Source organism: Furipterus horrens, unplaced genomic scaffold (genome assembly GCF_987537825.1).
Source record: "Furipterus horrens unplaced genomic scaffold, mFurHor1.1.pri manual_scaffold_7, whole genome shotgun sequence".
NCBI lineage: Eukaryota > Metazoa > Chordata > Mammalia > Chiroptera > Furipteridae > Furipterus > Furipterus horrens.
This window is the reverse complement of record NW_028327177.1, coordinates 136574327-136597962: the sequence shown is the minus strand read 5'-3', so window position 1 is coordinate 136597962 and position 23636 is coordinate 136574327. Positions and strand designations below refer to the sequence as shown.

The following is a 23636-nucleotide window of genomic DNA, read 5'->3' as shown; positions in this document are numbered from 1 at the left end:
AAGTTTATTCCCCACAGCCTGACCCAGACATCTCTCTTCAGAGAAGGCATGCTAAGCACTAAAGCCACCTTGCCAAGCCCAAGCAGAGAGACAGACCTCCATGAGGCAGGCAGAGAAAACAACCAATTCAGAGTCCAAAACAACTGCCACCAAATATCACCAAAGCAACTACCTAGTAGGTCCTCAATAAATGTATGAGTGAGTGAATGAATGAATGAAGTGCACATATTCCAAACGGATACCGTGCTGGGGTTAAATTACCACTATGGGGTGAAGTCACTTTCTTTGAACCAGAGATGTCAAAACCTGCTGATGACATACCAATTTTTACAAATTATTTTTCCCAGTATTTATGAATCATAAGCAGGTAGCGCTATGTAAATATATTCATTATCAAACATGAACAAGAAATAAAAATCGTAAAAGGATTAGGTAACATAAGTGTAACCAGAAGCTCTAATTTTTCATATCGTATCCTGATAGATTCTCTAGCGTGCCTGCTGAGGTGAGGGAGCCCCACTCTGGAGACCTGTGACCCAGAAGCAGTCTGCCTTCTTCACTCGCAAGATGATTGTGGCCTGGAGTGATTTGAGCTTGACCGTGTTCACCTATTTTTTTTTTTTTTTTATGCATACTTTCCCTCGGTGAACTAAAGGTAATTTGAAGAGGTTATGGTACCAAATAAACTAAACATTTTCTTGTGTAAATCAGGAGAAGCACCAAGACTGAGGTCCAGAGCCTAGAGTGTCTTCTCAGAAACACATGAAACAAATAAAATCAGGGTCTCGTGAACACCTATAGTTCTCAAATGTTTAGAGATGAAAATGAGAGAACAGGATCAGGAAACAAGGAGCGGGGGGATTGTTAAGTGTGACCTTCAAGAATAAAAGCATTGGAATGGCTTCTGGCCAAGATGGAGGCCTAGACAGACACACTGCATCCCCCTCCATAACTAAGAAGAAATACAGCAACCTCAAAACTAGAGACAACCAGAAGTTCCAGAAAATGGAGCTGCATGGAAGTCCAACAAGCAAAGATAAAAAGAAGAAATACTCATCCAAACAGGTAGGAGGGGCAGAGCCGGGGTGGAGAGGACGCGGTGTGGTGGCGGCAACAGCGGCGGTAGTGGCAGGCCAGCAGAAGGCACAGTCACACATTTTTAAAAAGTCAGGAGGGACACCTGGGGAGTGCTCCCAGCATCAGACAAGACCTCACAGCTCACGGTCCTAGGGCCGGGGAAAATAAAGTTTCTTTGCTTCTCACTGTGCAAACCAGTGGGGGTTGGGGTGGAGGAAGAAACTGCTGGTCTCTCAGCAGATTCCACTTGTTTAAAGGGCCCCCATGGTCCTAGAACATCTGCAAACCCACACACTCTTGGAACAACAGCCAAGGCAACAGCTAGAGAGGTGCCAGTCCCATACAGAAGTGGGAGAAGTGCCTGGAAAAGGGGTGAGTGCTAAGCAAGCGGCATTGTTCCCTCTCTGACCCCTCCCCCACACACAGTGCCACAACATGGTGAAACGGGTTGCCTGTACTGACAAATACCTAAGGCTCTGTCCCTTACAATGTAACAGGTACAACAGCTCTACCTAAGACACAGAGGCAAACAAACACAGGAGCCTGTCAAGATGAGGAGACAGAGAAGTATGGCCCAAAAGAAGGAACAGATCAAGGTTCCAGTGGGAGAACTAAGTGACGAGGAGATAGCCAACCTAACAAATGAGGAGATAGCCAACCTAATAGATGCAGAGTTCAGAACACTGGTGATAAAGATGCTCACAGGCTTGACAGATATGCTTAAGTATGGTAGACACATAAGGAAAGAAGTGAAGGCTATGCTAAATGAAACGAAGGAAAATCCATACAAAACCAATGGTGAAGGGAAGGACACCAGGGTTCAAATCAATTATTTGAAACATAAGGAAGAAAAAAACAGTCAACCAGTACAGAATGAGGAAACAAGAATTGAAAAAAATGAGAGACTTAGGAACCTCTGGGAGAACCTTAAACATAGCAACATCCAAATCATAGGGGCGCCAGAAGGAGAAGAGGAAGAGCAAGAAATCAAAAGTTTATGTGAAAAAATAATGAAGAAAAACTTTCCTAATCTGGAAAAGGAAATAGACATACAATTTCAAGAAGCAGAGAGTTCCAAAGAAACTAGACCCAAAGAGGACCACACCAAGACACATCATAATTAAAATGCCAAAGGTTCAAGATAAAAAGAGAATCTTAAAAGCAGCAAGAGAAAAGCAGAGTTACCTACAAAGGGGTACCTATAAGACTATCAGCTGATTTCTCAAAAGAAACTTTGCAGGCAAAAAAGGACTGGCAAGAAGTATTCAATATGATGAAAAGCAAGGCCCTACAACCAAGATTACTCTATCCAGCAAAGCTATTATTTAGAATGGAAGGGCAGATAAAGTGCTTCCCACACAAGGTAAAGCTAAAGGAGTTCATCATCACCAAGCCATTATTATATGAAATGTCAAAAGGACTTATTTAAGAAAAAGAAGATCAACACTATCAACATTAAAATGACAACAAACTCACAACTATCAACAACTGAATCTAAAAAACAATAACCTAAGCAAACAACCAGAACAGGAACAGAATCATAGGTGTGGGGATCATTTGGAGGGTTATCAGCTGGGAGTGGGGAGGGGGAGAAATGCAGAAATGGTGCAGGGACTAAGAAGCATAATTGGTTGGTACAAAATAGACAGGGGGAAGTTAAGAATAATATAGGAAAGGGTGAACCAAAGAACTTATATGCACGGCCCATGGACATGAACTAAAGGGGGGTGGGATTGCTGCAGGGGAGGTGGGTACCAGGCGGAGGGGAGCAAAGGGAAAAGAATTGGGACAACTGTAACAGCATAATCACTAAAATATACTTAAAAATAAAAAAGAATAAAAGCATTGAAGAATGAGATTCTGCTGTGTACCACTGTCTACCTGCCTCCACCCTGACTAATAAAAACATGATCTTGACCTCACATAAAATTTTAAATGTCCCATCAGCCACATTTAAACGGTGGGTGGGGAGACAGATGAAATTGATTTTAATAATGTTTTTACTTAGCTAAATGTATCCAAAATATTATCATCTCAACATGTTATCAATATAAAAATTAGTAATGAGAAAGTTGACAGTGTTTTTTTTTTTAAGTATATTTTATTGATTATGTTGTTACAGTAGTTCCAATTTTTTCCCCTTTACTGACAGTGTTTTTTAATACATATTTGAAATTGGATGTGGATTTTACACGTACGGCACATCTCAGTTCAGGGCAGCCACCTTTTAGCCCATGGCTGCTGGCTGCTGGCGGCCACATTGAACTGCACAGCTCTGAACTGGGGACAGAGAGGACCTTGGAACTGGAGGAGACCACAGAGTGTTTGAGAAATGCTGTATTAAAACCTCAACTGTGCCAGATCCCTTGGACCAACACAACTGTGAAGTCAAACGCAACGGTGAGTGTAAAATTGCAGCACCACGGGGCTCCAGCTCACGGGACTGTTAGCTTCTAATAGAGCAAATCAGGCAAAAATTAAGTCCCGATTGAAATTACCCTTGAAAATCCCATAAGGAAAAAAAAATTGACACACTCTCCACGTTTCCTCCTACGTTAGAACAGATGCTGAGTCTTTTGTCTCAACAAAATAAAACCACAGAGCTGGAAAATTCCAGTAGCCCACTCGTTCTCTGAGACCACCCGCCTTGAGAAATACGCCAGACCGTCTAACGGGGGTTGCGGAACAGGAGGTTGGAACAGACCCACCGATCACCCAGTCTGGTGATCAACACCAGATTTCCCACCAACCAAGTTTCTACGTGGTGTCCTTTCTAGAAGAAGCCGGAGAGGAAAGGAGGGCGTGAGTGACTGTAGAGAAGGTCAGGGAGCTGCGCAGAGGAAGCCTTGAGAAGAAACACACAATCTCAGGGGGAAGGGCGGGCGCTGGAGGGAGCAGACCAGACCCCCAGGGCCCACGGGCGGCAGCAGCCAGCCGAGGATCCAACCAGCCCTCAGAAATTCTGCCTCCAAAGCAAGCCGGACCGCCTCTCACTGGCCACATAAACAGAAAAGGCACTGGCGTCCCGGGGTCCCCCCGATGCCGGGATCTCCCCACCTTCCTCTCCTCTAATTTCTCACTGAGGCTCCAGGAGAAACGAGGTGTTCCTGGAAGTGAGCAGTGGCCCCTACCTTGAACCTCAGCGCTCCTCTTTCGAAAGGGGTGAAGTCAGCGTCTCCCTGTCTCAGCTTCGTGTCCTTGAGTAAATACACAGGCCCTGCCTCCCTGGCCACATACTTGGTAAGGGCTGCGCAAGCCACACTGAGACAGACCAATATTTCATAGCTCAGGCTCCATTTCCTCCATCCTGGCCTCCCGCCCTGGTCTGGCTGGGCCAAGCCCAGTCCACGCTGGATGGGACCACATGCTGTTGCGATTAAGTTGCATCCAGTGTTAAAAGGAAGAGTCCCTTTCCCTGGACTGCGGACCCCCAAGTCCCACCAAGGAGAGGAACTGGAAGGGTTACACTTGGCTCCTCTGGGTCGTGAAGTGAAACTTGGTCCAGCACTTGACCCAGGGCAGGCTTTCTGGACTGGTTCCCAACGCCAGAGCCTGGTTCGACAGAGTTCTGCCAAGGTGCAGGTCTGATGCCGGGGCATCTGGAGTGGAGTATCTGCTGGGCTGAGGGTGGTACGGGGGTCGGCCATCGAGGGGCAGAGGTGGAAAGGGGACGCGGAGCCGAGGAGAGAGACCTCCTGGCCCGAGAACATGGGCCCCACTCCATCTTCCTCCCGTGACAGGCCTCTCCTGGGTACCTCACCAGTGCGCAGTGATGTCATGGGGTCCCAAAGCAGGAGGCTTTCCCTGTCTTCAAGAAAATGTGCACTGTAGTTCAGGAAATGGGTCCAGGGCGAGACTTCAAAGGGCAAAACTAACAAGTAGGAGAAATTAGCCTTCAGTGTCTTCCACGCCACATCCTGCCCCCAAATACAATGAAAACTAGATTGTCCAGAACTCCGGCGCTTGTCGGATGATCTGACAGCTCACTGCCTGGGCGTGGCGCCCTAAGACAACAAACATAAGGAAAGTATCTACAAAGCACGCACGGGCTTTCCTGTTTGCGGTCCTCACAACCTCAGCTACCCAGAAGTGTTAAGGGCACGCTAGAAAGAGACCAAGGAGGTGTCCACCCTCTGACACCCTGGGGTCGGCTGGGGGTGCAGGGGGCTGGCTGTGGAGAGGCACCCGTGTGCACCAGGTTGGCCCAGAACACAGAGGGGCATGTTGGCAGGGAGGTGCGTGGTCCTGAAAATGTAGCAGCAGGCACACTGCCTTCCAAACAGGTTTCACCCCAACCCACATCAACTACCTGCACTAGAATCCTTGTCGGAAGGTCTGCTTCTGGGGCAAGCCAACCTAAGACCCGAGCTTACAGGGTGGTTATGCAACGTAGACTAGATAACTGTCAAATGCTGACAATTATCCCAGATTCACAGTAGATGCATGAATGTCAGCCGGAAGGAGGAGCCGGCCCTGCGTGGACTCGTGTGACGGGCAGCTGGGAGAAGCATCTGCACAGTGAGGCCCAGAGCTGCCCCTGGGTCGGAGCTGCCCCTGAGTGCATTTTTGAAAAGAATGTCTTGTTTTCCAGTCTGAAGATTCTCCCCATGTCTGTGAACCCCATATCTGTCTATCAATCCCACCTTCCCCTACTCTCTCAAGAAAACAGCAGCCTGCACACATAATACCCGCCGCTTGAAAAGCAGAATAGTCAGGCCACGAGGGAGCCCTGCCGAGCAGGGAGCGGAGGCCAGCAGAGGGGCCAACAGGGCCTGCTGAGGGCCTGCCCACCCTCAGACCCGGCAGCTGGGTCCCAGGATCCTTTGCTAATCCCCAGACAGAGTCACACACAGAACTACCTTCCTGTGCCTCTGCTCAGGCAGCTGCAGGTGTCATCCACGGTGCAGGTCACACAGGGTGGAGAGGGGGCAGGAAGAAAAACTTCGGCACCACGTGCACCAAGCAAGGACCCCTGGCCTGTGGGGCCGCCCATCACGGGGCGCGCGGCCCCGCCGCAGAGGGAACAGTATTCCAGCCCATGTGCCAGCCCAGCTCTGACTCACCGCTCAGCACACGCAGGGAGTGTGGAATGTGCGCTTCTGCACGAGGTCCCTGGCGCAGGCAGCCGCCCGCCCTCTGCTCCAGGGACAGAGTAACCTACTTGTCATCAGAAAGACTAACAGCCTCTTGGAGTTTGCGCACATTCTCCAGGGAGGCCACAGGTCCTCAGGCTCAGTGGGGATGGCCCACAGCCTACAGGCGTAGGCTCAGCAAGGGACTGAGCACCTAACACCCCAACAGTCCTGGAGGGACCCACTAGGTCCCCAACTGAAAGATGAGCCCCCAGGACAACCCTGCTCACCACGACCTTTCTCCAGCCCCCAAGCTGGTTACCAAGTTTCATTTTCAGACCCAGAGGAGGGGGCAGCTCACCAGGCTTTCCTACCACCACCAGCCCATTAACGCTGAGCTCAGAGCCAGACTGGATGCTGATTTCAGCTCCATGGCATCCTTGCTGTGGGACGTCGGGCCTCAGTTTCCTCATCTGTACAATGGCGATAAGAATAATACCTCCCTCAAAGTGGGGTCCATTCCTCAGCTCACTGAGCAGCCATTCCTGAGCCAGGCGCTGCTCCTGACAGGAGAGATACATCAAGCACAAAACACAAAAGTCACTCCCCTTATGAAGGTGACATTCTGGTGGGAAAAGAATGTGACTTGTCACTCGGGAATACAAAATCACTCCACTAAGCACCGCAAGGGTTTTACGAGCTGCTGTAGGCACAGTGTTCAAAACAGAGCCTGGTGTAGAGTCGGGGTCAGTCAGGGTCACTGTTCCTACTACTATGGTGATCGTTTTCTGACAATGCCCACGGGTAACCTCTGTGGCAGGGGCTCCTGAGCCCGTGTGGAGAACGCAAGCCCTACAAGTGGCCGTGGACCCTCTTCTCCCAGATGGAAGGGAGTCGAGCATCGTGTCCTTTCTCTCTGCCTCCGCTTGCTGGTGGCAGGGCTCCGGTCTCTATGCTGGTTAGGCGTTGGGGTGACCCTGTTGGTCGCCAGAGCCCTCTCCACTCCCGTCACTGAATTACCATTTTGTTCCAGCTCACAAGAGACCAGTGTGGGACACCGCAGAGAGACGGAATTTTGGAGACCCTGTCATTTGCTGGAATTTTTCTCTGGCTGCCTTTGTATTTAACGGCCATACATTTTGCTCTCAGGCAGGGGTCGGGAGGGAGTGGGGACAGCTGAGAAAGATTAAGCACATTCTCTCTGGGCTGCCCAGCCTTCCAGAGATTTCTACTCTCTGGCCCCTCAGAGGCCAGAACACAGCCCCAGACAAGAGTGGGAGGGGGGCAAGTCCGTATCTTCCAGACACACTTCCCTTTCCTGACCAAACTCGTGACAACAGGGAGACTGAGCCCGTTAAGGACACGTAGACAAGAAGCCACCTCAGCCTTAGCTTTACATCCACCCGGTCACAGCAGGTCGAGTGGACTTCTTCACATAAGGCCTGGAGGAGGGCTGCCTCTGGGACCTCACTTGCTTTACTGTTTTCCACAGAAGATGAACCTTCTTTGAGCACAACTCAGTAAAACTTGAGAAAACAACAGCCTGACTTCCTTCATGACGCTGAGCTCTCTTCCATCACGCGTGTCACGGCCTGGGCCCCAGCCGCTCTCCCGTTTAAGCTTCTTGGCCCAGAGCTGCCCTGTCCCATGTGAGAGCCACATGCGACTGTTTGCACTTCAATTACGCGCAATTAAAACCGCCCACCCCTGGTCGCACCAGTCCCATTTCCAGTACTCAGCAGCCCCCTGTGCGTAGGGAGTGCCGCGGTGCGCAGCACAGAAGAGAACACCTGCGTCATCTCAGAAGGCCGCAGTGGGCGGCTCTGCAGAGATTTAGATATAAAACATGGGAGGCGACCCACCATGAGACGGCTCGTGAGCAACCCTCTGCGTCCTTTCCGCCCTGGGTGCTGCAGGGCGCGCCACGTCTCCCCAAGGAGGAGCTGCAGCTAAAGACAAGACAACAGGAGTGCCCCGCCGTGCCATGGGGACCCTCTCCCAGTCAGAGAGGAGAAGCAGGTCTCTGCTTTTGCGATACAAAGAAAATGCCTGCTTATCCATCATGTGCCCTCTTGGCACAGTCCCAGGCAGTCTTGTCCGGGGCTTCCAGATACGGGGACACCCCAGCTCCTCATGGAGGTGCTGTGAGATGCCTGGGGCTCAGCCCTATGTGTTGGAGACTCCCCCAAGTGGAATGCAAAAAGACTCAACTTGGGCCCTGGCTGTGTGGCTCAGTGAATTGAGCACTGGCCTGTGAACCAAAAGGTCTCTGGTTCAATTCCCAGTCAGGGCACATGCCTGGGTTGCGAGTCAGGTTCCCAGTTGGGGGCATGCAAGAAGCAACTGATTGATATATTTCTCATACATCGATGTTTCTTCCCCATTCTTTAACCCCCCCTTCCCCTCTCTCTAAAATTAAGTAAATAAAATCTTTTGACACATTTTTTTAAAAGAGAGTCAAGTTGGGCTCTCCCTCCAAACTCTGGCCTTCCTGATCCCTCCACACCTGGCTCCAACACACCTGACTGCCTGTACCCCCTGCCCTCATGGCCCCGAGGCTGCCCTCTGCCCAGGGCTCCCCTGATGCAGATCTTCCCAATTCGGCTGCATGCCTTTTCCACTCCCAGATCTAAACAAGATACTCCTAGGACCCAGGCGCACAGGGCAACATTCTAGACAAGAAATGGATTTCCAAGGTTATTGACTTTTAACGTTAATTTCCAAAGACTAGCTATCAAAATGAAAGGGCTACATCTAAGGGGGAGCATTTTCGGGTGGATTGAGTGGACAGAGCATCCCACGTGTGGTTGCAGGGGCCACCTTGACGTCTTTCACGTTCATGAACCCTGAACTCTAAATTGCCCTATGGATTGGCCTCTAAAACGGGCCTAATGGCACCAGCCTTAACATGGGAAGGACTAAGGATTCAGCGAGATAATGGATAAGAAAGCTACAAAGCCCAACGCAAACCTATGTTGTTATTAGCATTGAGGGGAAATTATCTTCCAACGCTCAGCACACAGTAGAGGTTTGTTAAAGGTTTTTTTGTTAATGATCCTGGACTAGAGCCTGGGGAAAGACCCTTTTAGGCAAAGAGGGGGGGCTCTCAGCATGCCCCGAGGATCAGGTCACGCAGATGAATGCACAGAAGCAGGGTTCTGAATCTTTCTAGTGCCAGAGGCTGCTGCTCCTTCTCTTAACGGATAAAATAAAAGCCATAGGGTTACAAAGGCAACCAATTATATTGAAATATAGTTATCAAAATATTCTAAAAACAAAATCTGCGATGTAATATTACCCGTGCTTCTTGACTAGCACATTAAGTAACAAGATGTGCTGACATCTGATAGCAGAGGCTCTTTCAAAGTAGTGAGGAGTAAAGACTATATTTCAAAGTATCTGTTCCCATGCCCATGACGGAAAATATCTGATTCCTCTTGGTGACTGTCAGTCACAGGCCCCGTGGCGAGCGCCTACACGCGTTATTGAGGAAATGCTGCATTTCAGGCAGAGATTAGTGAACACAAAGATGGATCCTTTCTGCAGTAAAGTTCAAGAAACCTTAAATACTAACTACCCTTCTTGGGGAGATCACTTCGTAAGGTATGTAAATGCCTAATCACTATGTTGCACAACGGCTGCTACTATCACATTGCATGTCAAATGGAACTGGAAAATAAACTAATTTTTTTTTTAAAAAGAACCTCGAATTAGGTGCACTTTTACATCAACCATTTGATTCCATCTTTCTCTAGCTCACGGTTACAGGGATGGATCCACAAGCTGACCATTCATAGCACATATCCTCCAATCCAGATCCCCTTTTCGTGGGAGCTAGGGTCCAAGGCTGCCCCCCAACTCACGCTCCCCCTAAAGCTCCCCAGCAGGATCCTACTAACTGCCCTGGGGCCCAGGCCTTGCTGCACCTCCAGCCCCCGCTGCAGTCCAGGGACAATGTAATCACAGCTCCCGCTAATTGAGCGCATTGCTGTGACAATGGCTATTGTGTGCTTTATGCTCATTGCAACACGGAACACACAAACCCACGAGGCGGCAGTGTTACCCTCCTGGGGAAACTGAGGCTGAGAGGTACAACGCTCTCTGACCTGCCCAAGGCGCTAAGCAGAGTTTGAATTCAGTTCGGATGACCCCTCACCCTCTCAGCGCCTCAGGCCCGTGTGTCCCGCCCCCTCGCCTCCCAGCACAGGGATGGACCAAGTGCCGAGCTGTGGGCCCCTGCCAGGGAGATGAGTGCGTGTGAACGAGGAGCCAGCAGCCTTTCCTGACTGCCAGCAAAGCCGCTAAAGAGGGGGGCACTGCCCAGCCAGCCAGCCACGCCCCCTCCCCAAAGGGATTTTGACTAGAGTTGCAGGAGCAAATACAATAGCAGCTTTGTAGTTGCAACAGGATCTCTGGGGCACTGGGAGAAGGGGGGACAGTTGGGGTAGTGAGGGGGGGGTAGAGAGAACTCAGTGAGCTAACTCAGACCAGGACCTGCAGACAGTGGCCGGGGGTGCGGGCGGCCAGGAGGGAATGCTGTGCTGTCCAGGAGGCCACCCACTGCCAACGGCCAGTTCCTGAGCCAGGGTCCAGGTCCCCCCAGAGGTGCACATTGGGCTTCTGTGTGGACAGACGACAGAGCCACTCTGTCCCCGAGAAAGAGGCCCACGTGTCCCCCCTACCCACCTCCCAGCACAGGGATGGACGTCCACATGGCCCATTCACTGGCCATCCCAGCCTCCAGTCCTCCAACCGGCTGCAGCCTCCACCTCCCCAGGACCCAGGTGTCCCAGGCAGTGCGACCCCACGCCCCCACCCGGCCCGGGCACAGCTGGGGTCTGGCTCCAGCCCTTCCCCCCACCAAACACCCCTGCTTCAGAGCAGGGTGCTGTGGTCCACCCTTGCAGCTGCCCTGGGCACCACCAAACCATCCCGGAGGCTGGACTTCATTCATCTCCTCTAAGAAAAAGGATGAAGGGGTTTGTGGACACGGCCCTTTCTGTAATTGTGACCCTCTGATGGCACAGGTTTGACTATATTTGGGCCTTCCCTTCCCACTAAAACACATTCCCAAGCATTTAAAAGTACTAAGGCCACTTTCGAAAACCTTGACAAGTACTGTGAGAATTGCCAGTGCCAGGTGCACCAGAAGTCACCTCCCGGCACTGGTGCAAAACCAGCCTGGGCAGGGGCAAGGCCCGCTGCTGGACGAGCCATTTGTCCGGCTGCCCATGCTCCCCCGGCCGGAGCACAGCGCTGACCTGGGCTGGGGGCGTGCAGACAGGCAGTGGCGGTCAGCCCTTGCCAGCCGGGCTCTTCTGGAGGGCAGCGCCCTGCTGAGACCCCACTCATAATGCAGCGCAGCGCAGCCCGGGCCCCCGCGGACACGCTCCCACGCTCCTGTCGGTCTGCTCCAGCGCGGCGCCCATAGGTGGGAGGCCCTCCACAGGCCAGCGCCTTCATCTCAGCCTCTTTCTCCCCATCTCCCATGCACACCGCCCTGGCTGAGCGGTCGCTTTTTCCTCTTCCTTCCTCTCTTCTAGCCCTATCCCCTCTGCTGCCTTTGACCAGCTTTTTGGCTGATGGTGTTTCTGGAAAAATCCCTACCCGACTTGGCTCCTAACTGTGGAACCACGAACCTGCCGCCCAAGCCAAGATAGGAGGATTTGAATTCTCCAGATGGTTCTGAAGAGGCTGTTTGCTCATTGTAAGCAAACACCCTCGAAAGCCAAACAAAAACTGCCCACAAGTAAACAGCATGTGATACAGCCCCTTCCCACCGCCACTTAGCAGAAACCCAAGCCCACGGCTGTTGGGGAAGCTGGGCTGGGTGAGAGGGGGCACCGCAGCCCTCCCCACCCTCCAGCAGGGCGGGCAGCCGGGCCTGTGGCCAGGAGGACAGGGCCCGGCGTGGCTGCGCGGCTGGCAGAGGGCACGGAGGACCGAGGGCCAGGTGGCAAAGCGGCATAAACAGCATTGTCCTCATTCAGCATGTGGCTCTACCAATCCTATCTCTACTATTATCAAGGCAAAACCAATTCAGAGGGTTAAGGGGGAAATGTCAAAATGTCAGCATTGCTCTTAAGAACAGAACATAATTATCTGTTTGATAGAATTAAAATGACTGATATCATTTTTTAATAAGTTACTTCTATATCATGACTACTCCTAAGTGCGACTGAGGGACACATAAGAGAAACAGAAGTGAAGATGAGGAGAGAGGAGGGAGGCAGGCGGGCAAGGGAGGCCTGTCTATCTCGCTGCCTGAACAAGAAAGTGAAGTCACTCTTGATACTGTCAGGGTGTTCTGTGTTTTAGTTACTACCACAGATGTGTTGTGGCTTCTCTTCTCTTCGTCTGACAAAATCCCGGCTATCCTTAGACACCCGCTGTTCCTGTCCTGGGCCCCCCACGCCCCTTCCCTCCTCAGGCTGGGGGCATCCAGCATGAGGATTCCCCCTTCTCTGCATCCTCATCTGAGCATTTAGCTCAGAAGAAAGAAACAGTTCTTTGTGCTTCCCTGTCCCCTGAACCTACTACCCGCTCCGCCCCACATACGCACCCACGCAGGTGCACACAAGCAGAATCCCTAGACTGCATACTCCTTGGGGACAGGCCTGAGTTATTTATTGTTGTTCCTTCTGCCCTGGCACAGTGTCTGGCTTAAAGCAGGCATTTTCTGAATGAATGGCTGAATGAATGGCTGAATGGCAAGGCAGCAGGAAGAGAGGGAGCACTAAAACACACTGGTGCGTGGATTGTGAAATCCCCTTTCGTGGCATTCTAGACGTGCCTCTCAAGAATTCCAGAGCCCTGCCTGAAGGAGACACATGGTCATTGGAACCATCAAGGCCTGGAGACCAGCAGGCAGCCCGCTTTTCCTCACCCTCCACATCCCCTCTCCCTCCCTTTCTCTCTCACCTCCGTCCCCCTGCATTCGCCAGCTGCTGCTACCTTAAAGCACCTTCCAGCTTCCTATCAGCGACCAGTCTGGAGCGCCAGGCCCTCGGGAATACAGCCAGACCCCCAGCCACTTCCAGGAATATGTGTCTGTGTTTGTAGGGGGGACACAGGGGTCCACACAGAGAAGGGCAGTCTGGGGTCACCCCCAAACCACTGCTGCATCCTCACTGTCAGGCTGTTAAGACACCGGCCGGTATGAACACATCCCGACAATACAGGGATTGTACCCCAGATGCCCCAGATGGAAACACTTTAGCAATCACATCAAAAAGCCCTCCAAGCAAAGGCAGCTCGGGTCGCTCATAGCACCGGGGCCTCAAGGAAACCTGAGGCAGTCTGTTTCCATGTTGGTACCTTGGACGCAGAGAAAGGACTGGACCTCCCTGGCCTCTTGTGAGAGGGTTGTCAGCATCTTTGAGGCCCATCTGAAGCACATTTCTTCCGCTGGCCCCTGAAACAGCTGAGGAACTCATTTCTTTGTGAGGCCAACCCCCACTGCACCCCCACTTCTAACCCACTGTTTCCGGACCAGCTCCTGCCTGGTGTGGTTGGGGTCAGTGCGTTGTTTAAAACCCTCTGCGCACAGCCTGCCCTGTGCTCACCTGGCTCGGTGCGTCCACAGCAGGAGCTGCAGGTGAGGGGCGTGACCACGACAGAGGGGGTGTCGGGTTCCCACAGGCCCACCGCAGGGAAGCCTGGATTCCCAGTTCTGATGCTAAAACCGGTTTAACTTCCTGAGGGACTCAACCGACCTGTGCGGGGTAATTAGACCCCAGGGGCTGCGGCTGAGTGGGGGCTGCCTCCTCTTCCAGCAAGGAGGCCCAGGGAACAAAGACTGGGCAAACGTTCCCCTGCAGACTGGGTATTTCCTGCCTGGGGAAAAGAGACATTTAGAGCAGCAAGAACACGACTTTAGAACAGGAACTGTTTGCACTAGGTCCACACCTAGAGAAGAGTCCCTGGACTGGCACAGTGACTTCCCTCCTGTTTGCTTCCGGGCCTGGCGAAAAGGAAACCTATTTTTGTGGGTCCTCTGAAAACCCTCATTGTTACAGCACCTTGGGGGCTCTGAGTGCTTTCACCTCTGTGATCCCATTTGCTCCTTGTAGCAACCCATTATTAACACCCCACTTTACAGCTAAGGAGCCTGAGAAGCAGCCTGGCACACACCCCGTCTGCTTTCAAAGCCGGGCCTCTTCTCCACCACTCCAAGCTGCACCAAATGTCTCAAGTATGTGAAGTGGCCACTGTGTGGGTGATGGGACCCGAATGCTGGTGGTCGGGGGAGAGGAAGAACGAGGCTCTAGGCGGCTCTTGGGGACCTTGAGGTCACATTCCTTCCCAGGACTCAGCTCCTTCACCCGGAGACTCTCCCCCGAGCTAACCTGCAGGGATTTCAGCTCTTGGTTCTCTGGTCGGGCTCTCCTGGGACCCTCTTTCTCCTCATGGCACCTGCCTAATGACATGCCCACAGCCCAGACTGGAGACTGACGCCTCCCACACTCTGGGTGCTTGAGGGTGGCTGGCTGCAGTGAAATCTTTGATGAAGAGGCTGAAGCAATTTGTTCCTGTGAGCTTGCCTGCTTCCCTCGGGGCCAGGCCCTCAGACCCCCATGTCCGTGGATAACCAGAAGCTGGCCACATGCCACTGAAAACAGCCCCAAAGTGGGAAGTCCACAGAAGGGAGATGAGTATCAAAATCCTGGTACTGAGCATTAAAAATATGGTCACGCAGATTCTTTTTAGAGATGTCGTCATGGAAACACGCTTTGATAAAAGGTGAATAAAACAAATCAGGCTGTACATCTGCACATTCAGTATGATTTCCACTCTTTAAAACACTCCTCAAAGAGTAGGAGATGCATCACAATGGTAACCATGGTTACCTGAAGAAAGAGGTTGGCTGGATGGCTATCAATTATATTTTGCCCCAAGAATCAGGAAGAAAACTTTTTTTTTATTATTTGGCAGTAATAGCCTTAAGTTCTATCAATATTTTTCTTCCAAGCTCAGAGTCTTTGGCATGCATCAAGTCTCCCACCGTCACTGTAAGGAAAAGCAGTGAATGTCCGATCTTAGCTTTAGAAATCTACATACCAAGCCTGGCAGAGACCCACACCTGCTTCAGGATGATCAGAAATGCCCTCAAGTCCTGCAGCTCAGGGTTGACTTTTGCAAAAAGTCCTTGAAGGATTCCAGACTTTTAGCTTTATATGTTTTTTTTTTTTAAAGATTGTATTCATTTATTTTTAGAGAGAGGGGAAGGGAGGGAGAAATAAAGGGAGAGAAACATTGATGTGTGAGAGAGATATATCAGTAGGTCGCCTCCCACATGCCCCTGACTGGGGACCTGGTCCGAAACCCAAGCATGTGCCCTGCCCAGGAATCAAACCCGCAACCTTTCGGCCTGCAGGCGGACACTCAAATCACTGAGCCACACCAGCTAGGGCACCTTTATATTTCTGACTCAGGCTTTCCCATCTTATGTACCTTGGATCCACAATACAACAGTGTTCAGGAATTACTGGACAAAGACTTCCGTATTCATACAAGTTGGCGAAGTTCACATCTCAGTTTTAATGAGTTTAAAGAGGTTTCTCTATGGAAGGATTCCCCAAGAGGTGCATGTAGCGTGCATCATCTCCCAGATGAAGTTCACCAAAGCCTTCCATTTTAGGACTTGAGACCAAGGAGTAGCCACTCTACAGAGGCTGGGATCCCTGGGGAGGTGCGGTTTTGAGCCCCAGCCTTCCCTGTTCCCTCAGCCTTCTAGGCCTGTGGTTCTCAGTCCTGCCTGCACACTGCGATCATCTGGGGAGCCTTTAAAAAATTCCATGGTCTGCACCCCTACCCCCAGATTTCATCTGGGGAGTAGTCAGAACCAGAGCTGAGAACCCCTCCTTCCTCACACCCTCTAAGTTGTCCATGCTAAGAAGAGGTCACTGCCAGGGTTGGAGTTCAACTTCAGCGTTATTCTCACCACCTAATTTTGGGGCTAAATGGAGCCTTCATGGACATCTGGTCCAATGTCTCATTTTACAGAGGAGGAAACTGAAGTTCCTCCAAAGGACTCCAGCCCCTTGCCTCTTCCTTTGCTGGTTCCAGCCAGTGCCTGGCTATCTGCGTCACATTCTCAAAATATCTATCTTTTCTGCTTGTTGGTGTCTGCGAGCTCCATCAGTGGAAGAGCTATTTTCACAAGGTCCCCAGCTTCATGAAAGACGTCCCAGACTGACCAGCGCTTCCACCCCTGCTCTGCAGTCCTGGAGGCAGAGGGAGGCAAATGGGGCGGAGCACTGGGAGCCAGGCTTTGGAACCTTACTAGGGCCGATGTGATTCTTTGGTAATGAATGCAGGGCATTGCTTTTTAATATTCAAACACGGCTAAGTTATAGAAGACAATATAAGTCACATGCATTTTCCAGTGGAACAAAGTGACTCCAAGGTGCCACACCCATCAGAGGCAGCCTTGAGTGCCCCCCAGAATCCTCTCCTCCTGCCCTGTGGATTGGACGGAGTTCGTGCAGAGCTGAAAGGGGGCTACGGTGAAACCAGGGTGTGCGGGTCCATAATGACAGCCCGCCCCGGGAAGCAGCACAGCTGACTGCTCCTGGCCTGTATGCAGAAATGAAGGCCGCCACCGCTCCCATGGAAATGTCGGGGAACAATTCTGGCCCCAGAGGTCCTGCAGGCTACATGTACCCACAATGGGTGCTGCCCTGCCCGCAGCCACCTGTCTGGGTGCCCACCCTACCTTTCCACAGCGCTTCCCCTCCAGCCGTTCCTACCATGTCCCCCACGGTGTGGCTGGACCTGCTCCTCGGTGCTCAGTCCGCTCACCAGCTCATCCTGCCGCACCGGGGCCCCTGGCACCGCGGCTCGCCAGGCTTCCCTGGACGTGAATCTCCCGGACAGAAGGTCCACAGCTCCCCAGCGGCCGGGTGGCCCCACGACAACTCCTGGACATGCACTGTGCTCGGGGATGTTCCGTGGGTGGAACTGTTAGAGGAGATCTGGGTGATTGCACACGGGGTCTGCGGGTCTGCCGGAGCCCCCCGGAAGCCCCGAGCCACCTGGATCAGCCAGGGACTTGTGCAGAGTTTGCAAAAGTCCCAGCCGCTCCTCCCGGCCCGGCCTCCCCGCTTCCCCGAAAGCACGGAAGGGGGGAGCTCCTTTCACAATAAAAGCCCTGCCCGGCCCGGGCGGCCCAGCCGCAGCCGCGAAAGGGGCCCAGGTGCTGGGAGGGCACCGTCCTGCCCGCCGCGCGCCGATGAGCCCGGGAGGCGGCCTGCGGCGCGCGCAGGGCTCGGCGCATCGCCCGGATCCCGCCGCCACGGAGTGCGGGTGCGCTGAGTCCGAGGCGATTCGGAGGGATCTGAGTGTCGCCCAAACCACCGTTCTCCCCGACAAACCCTCAGAAACAAGCCCTTTTTACCGGCATCCCGCGGCCCCTTTAGGGAGCTGGGGTCAACGGCTGACACCGACCCCTCCGTTATTGGAAGCACAGACAGTGCCTCGTGTCCCCCGAATCACCTAAGGGTGGGCTGTGCACAATGTCCCCAGGACCTAAGAGTCTGCATGCTCCTCGTTGCAGAGAGGACAGGGCGTGGACCCCACAGCTCTGGACTGGGGGCTGGCTCTGCTGTTAACAGCTCAGGGACCTTACCCAGGGCCTGGACCTCTTAGAGACCAGTGTCCCTAAGCAGCCAAGCGGTCAGCAGTAGGGCTCCCTGGGAGAACCTGGGAACCAGGCTGAAATATTACCTTCCGAGATTCAAAGTAACGAGAATCCTTATTAGCTGTGCCTGTGACTCTGACTCAACACGTCTACAACGCTGACCACCTGTGTCATGTACTGTCTCAGTCCCGGTCCCCCTGCTCCTGCCCTCTCCGTTTTCATCCAGGGAACGATTGCCCCACACCCTGTGTTCGGTGCTGAATGTCATCAACAGGCAAGACATGCCACGGGGCTGGAAACACCCTATCTCCTGAAACTAAATACCCACATGCTCTGTGACCCAGACCCGCCCCCAACAGAACGGCCTACAGGCGTGCACCGAAGCCAGGTACAGGAATGCTCATGGCAGCATGATGGGCGGTGGTCCCGAACTGGAAACAACGCAAATACTCCGGAGAGGAGTGGAAACGTCAGCCAAGAGACATGTAAAAGGGTGTTCAGTCACTCCATTCCCAACGGCCCCAACCTGAAATCACCCACATGCCCATCAGCCAGCAGTACATTCACAGTGGAACAACAACCAGCAAATTTAAAGGGACTTTGCTACATGCAACAACATGGGTCTCAGACGAAGTGTGGCGAAAGCACCTAAACATCAAAGTGTACATACTGAACTATTTTCTTTGCATGCAGAACAGATGGCCCTATAGTATCTGATAGAAGCGGTGCACCCTTGGAAGGAGGGCGACTGGTAGGAAGCAGGGGAAGCCTCCCGTGCCCCGGTGACCTGGGCAGGGGGCATGTTTGCCTCCACTGAAGGCTAACCTGCGATTCTCAAGCTTGCTTCTCCTCACGTAGCAACACATTGTGACCATTTTCCATGTCAATAAAAGTAGCCCTCTTCCATCCCCTTTAAGTTCCATGACTTTTCTAAAGTTAAACATACTTAGGACTCTTGTCTCCCTAAGTTAGTTATAAATGCTACAAAGGAGGGGCCCCATCTTACAAATCACACGAAGAAAGAGAACTTGGGAGCTGTGGAAAGGCAAACCCGGGTATAAAACTGAATCTCACCACTTTGGGCTGTATAACCTGAGACAAATAACGTGCCCCTCCAGCCTCAGTTTCATCTATTAAACGGGACTAATGCCTACCTTGTGAAATGTCACAAAGGTTTAAATAGACAATGAATGTTAAGGAGCTTAACACCTCACAGGTGCTCCTCAAATGGCAGCTCTTCTCTTGCACCCTGACCACAGCCTTGCCCACAGAGCCCTCGATAAAGCAGTGGCGGTCCCCTTCCCTGCTCCTGCACCCTGGCAGCACTCTAGAGGAGGAAGGCAGGCCAGTACCAGCTCAGCATGCCAGTCACTGCCTCTCAAGGTCAGCAGACACCATTCAGCTGACTCCATCATTTAAGATCTGAAGGTGCATCCTGAGAACTCGGGTGATGGGCATCCTGAACGGCTGTCACGGACATGAAAAGCAGTCTCCTCAGAAGGCATACAGGGGAGGAAACGCACTGGGCTTCAGGGCCGGCAGGCAGGATTTGACGCGCATCCAGGCTGGTGGCAGAACCGGTGGCAGAACCAAGGGTACAGAGAAATGCTTGCAGTAACGAGGAATGCAAGTAAACAGCACCCCCGCGTGGCCAGCACTGCGCAGGGAAGCTGTCGAAGGCTTTGATTCAGTCTTGGGATTTTCCCAGCTCTGTGTCAGTCCCAGCTTCACAAGGGTGGAGACAGAACTAAGACAGGGCGGTCAGTAGAGCTGATCCCACCATCTGTCCCTCGGCAAAAAAATCTTTGACTATGTGCCCACTGTGCCTTCAGAGCCTCCTAACTTCCTGACAGGCTCTGATTCAGCCCTCTCGCCAGGGGCATTTTATAGACCTTAACCTGGAGCAAAGGCCTGCCCCACTTCTGCTGACCACCAGCTGCTCTTCCCATGTGGGTAGGATTCATGAAACAGTTTCTTGCTAAAGTCCTTGCTTTCCACTGCACACGGCTGCCTCTCTTCTTGTAGGTTTTCCTGAGCAATACAAGGAGGTGCCATGACTCACTTAGTCACAGACATAATCTTGGCACCTATCACGATGCCTGACTCAAGAGAATAAACTTAAATACGTTAGTGATGGAACTGTACAATATATTTGTATCGACTGATTGCAGAAATCACTTTGCTCACTTCTTGATTCAACATCCAGCGTCTCTGATGTGCCAAGCACCATGTAAGGGGCTAGGGTGATAAAGATGACTAACACAGTCCCCTGCCCACAACGATCGCCAGGTGAGAGAAAGTGTGGGAACAAGTGATGTGACTCGAGCTATCAGGGAGGAAGGAGCAGGTGGCCCTTGACACCTGGAGGAGGAGGAAGCAGGTGTGCGGAGCAGGAAGCTACACTTCCTGTTGGGCCCAAGGACACAAAAGGCCCAGCTGGAGGCTCGGCAGGGAGAGGACAGAAAAAGCCCTCAAACCTTCCTTCCCAAGTTCTTTCTTTCTTGGCAACTGGGAATATTTGAAAACAGTCAATGCAACAGCCTCTTTTCTTCCTCCTTTAGCAGCATTGCCTTCTTGACCTCTCCTGTTTCTCTCCCCCTCTCTCCCGCACTTGTAGCTTCCCCTCCTACTCTGGGAATCCCTGCAAAGGTCAACAGTAAGTCTCATTAGTCCATGTTAAAAGGGGAAAAAAAAGGACCTAGAGCACAATATTTCAGGACCACAGACAGTGGCATGGGGTCTGCCCACCACCCACCCACACATCGGTCATGCCTGCCCATGCCCACCAGGCCCTATACACAACCGGAAGTACAGCCTCAAGGTTCCTAAGCACACAGGAAAAATGGACAAATCCAGAAGCACAGAATGAGATTTTAGAACATAACCTCGGTAACTAGACAAATCAGCAAACTACAAAGTTGGTGTACTCGATCTATCTAGATTGCTGCATCCAACAATTACAAGATATTTTATTTTTTCTAACTTTTTATTGTATTTTTCTGATATCCATTTATCCCCTTTATACCCTCTTCCCCTCTACCCATCCCCCCTGCAATCACCACACTGTTGTCCATGTTCTTGAGTCCTTTTTCTTACAAAATATATATTTTTTTAATTAAGGGACCTTCCCAAATATGGAGCCTATATTGTGCAATCTCAACATACTTCAACGTACTGAAGTCATATAAAATATATTCTTTGATAATTATTCAACCAAGCTAGAAATCAGTAACAGAAGGTAACTAGAAAATCCTCATGTGTTTAGAAATTAAGGAATATACCTTTAAATAATTCATGGGCCAAAGAATATATCACAATGTAAATTACAAAGTATTTTGAACTGAATAATGATAAAAATAATAAAACCTGAAGATATAAAGTAGTACATCCCAGGAAACTTATAAATTCATATATGAAAAACTAAAAGGCTAGAAAACTAATGAGTTTAAGCACTAGGCTCAACCAGTAGGCACCCAAAAAGAAAAAACAAAGGATAGAAAGAATAAAATAGTAAAAATGATAGGAGAAATAAAATAGAAAACATATAATAAGATTAAAAGTATAAAGTTGGTCCCTTGAAAAATAAAATTGTTAAATGTCTAATAAGACTGATCCAAGAAACATGAGAAGTTGTAAATAACCTGTATCACAAATGAAAAATATTATGCAATTAAAAAGAAAATATTATAAGTTTATGCCAGTAAATTTGAAATTTTAACAGGATAAGGGAACTTTTTTCAGAAAAATACAACTTACCAAAATGAAAACAAAAAAAGAAAATCTAAAATAGTCCTATTAAATAGGCTGAATCTTAATTAAAATCTTCCTACAAAGAATTCTCTAGCCCTAGATGCCTTCAGTAAGGGTTCTATCAAATAAACATGGAAGAGACAATGTCAATTTTACACAGTCTTCCAGAAAACAGAAGGAAAAGGTATATTTTAAGTCATTGTATGAGGCTATCACAACCTTGATAGCAAAACCTGATGAGAACAGAAAAAAATTTACAATCCAGTTCATTCATAAATATGGATGCTAAAATCCTATATAAAATATTAGTAAATCAAATATAGAAATGTATAAAAAGGGGAAGGGGGGTTATTATGACAAAAATGAGTTTATTTCAAGAATACATGGTTGAATTAACATATCAATGTAATTGGCCACATTAACAAATTAAAGGAGAAAAAGCATATGACCATCTCAATAGACTTAGAAACAGCATTTGATAAAATTCAACCTTCTTCTATTTCTTAATTCATAATTAAGGGGAAAAACTTACCAAAATCAGAAACAAAAGAATCTCCCTTCATCTTATAAAGACTATCTACAAAATTTTAGGTAAAGATCATACTTAATAATGAAATTATTGAGAATGGAAATGAGGCAACAACATCTGTTATCATTACCGCTATTCATGATATCAGAGGAAGAACCCTGAAAACATGCTAAGTGAAAGCCAGCTGGAAATAACCACATATCGTATAATTCCATCAGTATTGAACATCCACAACAGGCAAATCTATAGAAAGAGAAAGTAAATTAAGTGAATGCCTGAACCTGAGTGTGGGGGAGAGAGGAACGGAGAGTGACTGCTAATGGACACGGGGCTTCTTTTTTCGGTGACAAAAAATGCTCTAAAAGTAGATTGTGGTAATGCTCACACAGCCTGTGGATATGCTTACTACCCCTGAATTGTATCCTTAAAGGGGTGAATCGAATCGTCTGTGAGTTATACCGCAATAAAGTTTTTAAAAAGCACACGAAAGCAAGCTTTGTATATCAGTATGAATAATTTTAATGAACAAAAAAAACATTAATACTTTGCAAAGCCATGTGTTAGCAGAAAAAGAAAATGCATATTTTACATCATTTAAGATGCCTCTTAAATCAACTCCTTACTTTGAAAACTGGTAAAGGTAATTAAGCCTTTCCCCTGTCTTCCCAGAGGTGACGATTTTGAAGAATCTGTAACCTGATTGCTTGTGATATCATTTTAGCTAAGTAGATACAACTTCTTACTTTTGAGCAGTAGCCTGAAGGGGAGAAAAATCATAATACCTGTAAGCTACCTTAAAGTATTTTAACATAAAAATGATCTTAAATTTTAGTATATTAATTATCATGAAAAGCAAAAATAAAATTTTGTTCTGTTGATTAGCAGACAAGATAACATCACACAGTTTACCAATTTTGTAAAACTGGGGGAAACTGGAAAAAGGTGATCATACATAAACAGTAAAGTATTTAGAAACTGTTTCTACCCCCTACCCCCACTGCCCAACCTCCATCCCACGCCCCCCACCCCCCACCACCCTCGGCCCAGGGGAGCAAAGTATCCCAGGGCGTGAAAAGGGATGGGAAGCAGTGAAAAACAGACCAGTCAGAAAGAGTGTGATCAGGGACCCCAATGGGCTCCATGACGCTGGGCACAGAGGTCACACATCTCATTGTGATGAAATAAAAGCAAAGGCAGACACAAAGCTGGAAAGGGTGCCCCTTGCTTAACTCACCTGCAGGGTCTGCTGACCTGGCCAGGGCTCCCGGTGGCTCCAGGAAACACGGCTCTTTCCCTTGTTCCAGCTGAGAGATCAGAGCTGGTTTGAAAGTGGGCCTTGGAGCTTGAATGGAAGAAGGCAAACACAAGGATGGGAGTCACAGAGTTCCTCTGAGCTAGAGGTACACTGACGAGGGACAGGAGGGGTCGCTCCCAAGGAAGCCTGAGACCCTCTGGGAGGCACGTTTCTATTGAAAGGGAAACAAAAGTTCTTACCGTCTTGCTTAGATGGAAAACTCCCGCTGTGGGACAACAGACACATGGCTCCTAGGAGCAAGTCCCACAGGGA

General features: G+C 50.2%; 1 protein-coding gene across 1 annotated transcript in view; it reads right to left on the bottom strand.

Moving 5' to 3' along the window:
• GASK1A (golgi associated kinase 1A) overlaps positions 1 to 17427 on the bottom strand; it is a 35133-nt gene extending 17706 nt beyond the window's left edge. Inside the window, exons 1-2 of the mRNA XM_090284954.1 lie at positions 17362 to 17427; positions 16953 to 17111 (exon numbers count right to left, since the gene is read on the bottom strand). Coding sequence (XP_090141080.1) covers positions 16953 to 17111; positions 17362 to 17427 — 225 coding nt within the window. The remainder of the gene's footprint in view (positions 1 to 16952; positions 17112 to 17361) is intronic.
• Positions 17428 to 23636: the final 6209 nt, after the last annotated feature.